This window comes from Lactuca virosa, chromosome 3 (genome assembly GCF_052849685.1).
Source record: "Lactuca virosa cultivar CGN04683 chromosome 3, Lactuca_virosa_CGN04683_v6, whole genome shotgun sequence".
Lineage (NCBI taxonomy): Eukaryota > Viridiplantae > Streptophyta > Magnoliopsida > Asterales > Asteraceae > Lactuca > Lactuca virosa.
The window spans coordinates 70,133,869-70,139,872 of NC_136428.1; the positions used below are offsets into that span (position 1 = coordinate 70,133,869).

General features: G+C 31.8%; 1 protein-coding gene across 1 annotated transcript; it reads right to left on the bottom strand.

Annotated features, from left to right (window-relative positions):
* Positions 1-4,513: 4,513 nt before the first annotated feature.
* Positions 4,514-5,545, bottom strand: LOC145163629 (uncharacterized). The gene is made up of 2 exons (XM_079082445.1): positions 5,490-5,545; positions 4,514-5,444 (listed from the first exon to the last, which is right to left on the bottom strand). Exons 1-2 carry the CDS (start codon positions 5,543-5,545, stop codon positions 4,514-4,516), a joined length of 987 nt encoding a protein of 328 aa, XP_078938571.1.
* Positions 5,546-6,004: the final 459 nt, after the last annotated feature.

The window sequence follows — 6,004 nt, forward strand, 5'->3', positions numbered from 1 at the left end:
AACAGTTTAGATCAAGAAGATGTTTAATATTTGTAGAAGAAGATATGCAACAAAGGAAATGGTTGTGATGTTGTATGTTATAAATTTAGAATTTTAGATAAAGAGTAATTGAGATAAGTAGAAATGAATAGAACGTGGTTTGATGTGGAGAAAAAAATATAATAATTGGAAAAAATATATATTTAAGTGTTAAGGATATCATTTTCCCAACTTAATTCATTAAGACATTTTTTAACATTAAGTAAAAAAGAAACAAGTGTATAGTTGAACCATTTAAGTTTTTATATACTAAGTATATTAAATCAAAAAGAAACACACCATAACAAATTGATATATACCATCACTTAAAATTTTAGAATTTTGGTGTCGTTCGATCCGTATCCGTTATCAAATGTGTCTGTCTTTTAAGATATGATTATTAGGATAAGCAATAAACAAAAAAGTCAAAGCAATATATGTGTTGGTTGTGAACCAATTTAAATGGTTTGATCGTGTCACTGATTTTGAGGGTGACTTTGGTCTTTAAAATTTTTGTTTATTTAATAGCAAATTGTTGGTGAAAACCATCTTTATATATGGTTATTGAATATTGACCAAGTATTTTGAATATGTGTGGATTTACCATTTACTTGGTCCTTAATTCAATAATTTGGTATAAAACGAATGAGGTATATGAATGGGCCCCAAACATAACTCAACGTAGTTGTTGGACTCGGACACGATTAGAAGAGCCCGGGTCTTTGAAACACGACTGGACGTCTGGACCACAACATACAATAAAATAAAAAAGAAAATGTGTGTTCGAATCACAACCAATATCGTAAATACAAAAACTCAAATTATTTGAAGTGAGTGATATCTTGATATTCTCTTTAATAGTTACTTATACATTATTAATCTAAGATAGTTCATAGAAAGAGAATGTTGATATATTAAATTGGATAGAACCGTTATATTATCTTTATGTCTTAGTATAACTCTCCTATAATTTCAATACATACATAAAACAAATCCTTTATGAAACATAAAAATTAACATATTAATTTTTGAGCATTTAAAATCTTATATTATATTAATCAATACATAAAACCTCTCTATCAAACGTTTTGTAATATCATAAAAACGCAACTATTATATACATCTTATTGAAAAACCTCTTATTAGAACATAATTGGACAGTTTAAAAAAATAGTACTCACAAAATTAATATCATGATTTTTTTTTATAATTAACATATAATAAAGTGTGTTTTCTGATATTTTTCCATAAAGTAAAATACTCTTGGTCTTGGCGTAATCCATAAATCGGATAATCGAAAAAAGCAATGTGTTGTAAGTAAGTCGTAACCAACTATTTATTAACGTGTTAGAAATATATCCACTTCCACTTGGATGACTAAAACAACGTAAACGGCGACTTAATCGTATATACTATATAGATGTGTCAATTAGCCCGTGATTGACTAATTGGTTTTTATTTGAAAAAGACAAAATCAAATTTTGTTCAATTCTCGTTTGATGACGTGGCAAGTGGCAACCGACGACCCTTTCCAACCGGCCACCGCCGACTTCCATTCCGGTTTACCTTCCGTTATTTAGTACAACATAAATTTTAATTTTCACGTATACATTTAAATATTTAATCATTAATTTTTATATATAGATATTTTAGTTCAATGTAGGGAGCGTGGAGGGTGGTTGGATATTGGTGGCGTAATGCAAGGGATAAAATTGATTAAAACTTAAAGGGGAGCGTGGCGACGTGGGAGGGTGGACCGTGGAGCGCATCTTCTTTGCATACCATTACCATATATGTCACGTATATATGTAGCTCTTTTTCTCTTATGATAACTATTAATCTATTAATATTTTCGTATGGGTTTTGATTATTTATGAAACATAAATATAATGTATATTTGAATGGGTAAATTTTATAAAACTCATTAAGTTTGTATAAAAATAATGATTTTAATATTGTATGATTTTTTTGTTAACGTTTAGTCATTATGTATTTTAATTGTTGTAGTGTTTACCGCTTAATTTAAATTGCTCAACACAGGTTACCTGTTGATGTATCAATTTTGATGATGTGACAATAACATTGACATGATATCATGACATGACGTGGATGTGACGCTCCTTGATGACATCACAGTGGGTGTCAGAAAAAAATTTTAAAAAAAGTTATGATTTTGTGATAGTTTTTAAAATATACGCATATAGTGATTTTTGTGCAATTTAGTCTTATCATAAAAAAAATGAAAACTCAGTCGAAAACCGAGTAACTAGTTGAGTTTTTTATACCCTAGAAATAAAAACATCTTTGGTTATAATGATGAAAAAATGTATAATTGTTCTTTGGTCAATTCAGAGTTCAATAGAACATTCAATATATGTATGACCTGCACTCCTAAGATCAATATGTATGGGGTTACTCATGTTGTTGGTGACTTGTTTATGGTCATTCCCCCTATAGATATGATCTTCATGAATGTATGTTTTGTTACTCAAAAATGAAATCATAATATTATTACTTCATAACCATTGTTATCGGTCTTTAGATATAAAGTAATCTACAAAAAAAAGGATCATAAATTATACACACACTAATATATAAACAAATTCAATAACTGAATAGAACCCAACCGTACAAGTTACAACATTACATATTATATCTATTCTCTAAGGATTGTATGTAAAAGGAAAGTAAAACAACAGAAAATAGGTGTTAGAATACAAATTAATAACAGTATTCTTTTTTGCAATTAAGTGGATCTTGCACAACTGGAGTGATGATGCATTAAAATACTTGAATTTTTTCGAAAAGTGATACCTAAGGAAACATGATAAATTGTTATCGTATAAGTCTTTCAATAGCCCACAAAATATACGACACACACCTTAATCTTGTTCTAAATATGTTTGCATACTTTTCTAGTGAAGGAGAACGATTTGAAAAAAGAATGTAAGAAATTGCTTGGTGAATGTGGCTTTTACTATTATAGTATAACTAGGTGTGACACCCGTATATTTCACGAGTTTATTAAAAATAAAAATTTAATATTAATATATAAAAACATTAAATATTTTACAAAAATAATGTTTTTTCAAAACAAAATGTAATCTTTTGGAGCATTTATGAAAGAAATCAAATCATTTGGAGTATTTATGAGAATTTATTATCAAATTAATAGAATATATATATATATATATATATATATATATATATATATATATATATATATAACTCATTGGATTTTTTGGAAATTTATTTTAAGAAAATTGAAATCCCCAAAAAATGACAAGTGGAAAATAACAATTTTAAAAATCCTAAAAAATGACATGTGTCAAAATGAAGGAGAAGATGACAAGTGGCAAAAGTATTTTTATTTATTAGGGAAGATTAATATGTCATCTATCTTATTTTTTATTTAGGGTGTCAAAAACTAACTAATTACTCGGTTGTCTGATTTTTCATTTTTTTAAAATTTTTTATGATATGACCAAATTGTACAAAAGTTACTACATTTTTGCATAACTATCACAAAATTCATTATATATATATATATATATATATATATATATATATATATATATATATTCAATTTTAACATTCAGTGTCATGTATTTAAGGAGTGTCATGTCGGCGCCACGTCATCAAAACTACCACGTTAGTAGGTAACTAAGGTGCTGTTTGTTTTTTCAAAAAAATCACTTCTGACCACTTATTGTTGCGCTGCGCAGCACACGCACATCACTTGGTCATTCGCAACTGTTTGTTTTTCAGAAGACTTCTAACTTAAAAACTGTTGTGTGTGTATGCATGACGCAACACTTGACTATTTACTTCAAATCTCTTCACACCTTACTTTAACTTATTGCAGCAGTTTATAAATGTTAAAAAACAAACATACTTTATTACATGTTGCAGCCGTTTGGTCATTCTCTTATGCTACAGAGGGTTGCAGAGGTGGTCCGCAGACTTCAAACATTTTCGCTTCGAAAAACAAACGACACCTAAGTTGACCGTTAAGTGATCAACATTACAAAAATTAAAAAATTAGTGACTAAATTGAAACAAAAAATAACGTAATATCAAAAATAATTTGTTTGTGAAAATTTAATTCCTTTTATACAATTTACTAGTAGTTAGAAAAAATAAAAATTAGAAGGGGCAAAGTGTATTCTTGATGTAGGCACGACACACTATACCAACCTGAAGGTCATTAAGTATCAGGTAAATAGCAAAATATTAAAATGTGTTATATTTTTGAAACCAACAATTGCATCATAACAATTCACTTCCCAATCGTTGGCGGGTTCCTACTTCCATGGTATGTCTATCGAGCATGGCTTTAATCTATATTTTATTATTTTTATTGTCACATTTTTAGAAACAGGAAAATTATATTAAAATGAACCCCAACTAGTAAGAAAGTAGAAAGTAGAGGGGAGCAGAAACAGAAAAAGAAAAAAAACATGTAGTTGTAAGTAAAGAAAAATACATAGGAAAACTAGGAGAAATGGAAAGGAGATGATGACCACGCCTTCCATTCACATAAACCGCCTTTTCCTCTGCATTTGATCCAGAGATACACCAAAGATTTTATCTGCTCAGCTCCGCAAAAGATACTGATAAATTTCAGATTAAAAGTCCGGTCATTTCTATATTTCCAGAGGCTCCATATAAGCCCGTAGCATATCATCGTGAGCCTTTTTTTTTTCTTTTTTGAACACTGACCCCAGCTTGTAGCAAAACATATTAGATCCCTGACATTGTGAAATATTTGGTGCGTGATGCCACACCAGTCAAATATTTTGTCTCTTATTGCACTCGCATACGGACATGTTACTAGGATGTGATCGGCACATTTGTCACTAGCAAAGTAAGCACCACAGCATGTCGAGTCGAGCTCCACACCCCATGATCTTAGAGCCATCATAGAAGGGATTTTATTTTGTAGTGCTCTCCAAATAAAGAAGTTCACCTTGATAGGTGCATCCCTGTGCCATAGCATAGGTGGTAGTATCTGACTTGGAACAGATTGTTTATCGATTAACCTCCGTAGTGCCCCAACCGTATGGCGACCATCTACATCAAGTCTACTTTTCCATTGATCACGCCCGCTCGCCAAGTTTACCGTGGACAGTTCATTCGTTAGGTTGTCCAAATCCTTGGATAGTCCAGATTCAATAGGGCAAGAATTCCAATGACCTACAAAACAGCCGTCAATGATTATGTCCGCTACTTTACATCTTTTCCTTGTCTCCAGGTTGAACAGGTCGGGGTATTTGTTCTTCAATTGGTCTCCATCGGTCCATTTGTCATACCAGGTGTTGTCACTGGATCCGAGTTGTAGTTCGAACACATCCCCTATTTCCAGGTTACGCCTCTTGAGATCCTTCTTTATGGTTGCAATGTTATGCCACACGCCATTGATGTACCTGCTAGAAAATAATCATGAGGTTTATTGTATAAGTTGTGTATACCTTTTATCGTGCGCCCCCATAGTGAGTCCCCCTCTTTTTTCAGACGCCACCACCATTTGACTATTAGGATGACATTCAGCGCGCGTATTGATCCTACGCCAAGCCCACCATTAAATTTTGATGCTATTACTTTATCCCATGCCACCTAGTGTATTTTCCGTTTATCTTCATCTCCCCCCTCCCAAAGGAATCTGCGTCTAAGTTGTTCCAGAGTCTCAATGACCGCCACCGGTGCTGTGAATAATGAGACGTAGTGAGTGGGAAGATTGCCTAGAACTGAGGTGATCATTGTCAGTCGACCACCAAAGGAGATGGATTTCGATTTCCATGATGATAGTTTGGAATGAAATTTGTCGGTTATTGGTTTCCAGCTTTTTATAAGATTCATGTTCGCGCCAACAGGGACACCGAGATATTTGAAGGGAAAAGATCATGCTTCACATCCTAAAATATTGTCCCAATTTGTAATTTCTCCTTCAGTCGCCCCAATTCCAAACACTTTGGATTTGTGAAAG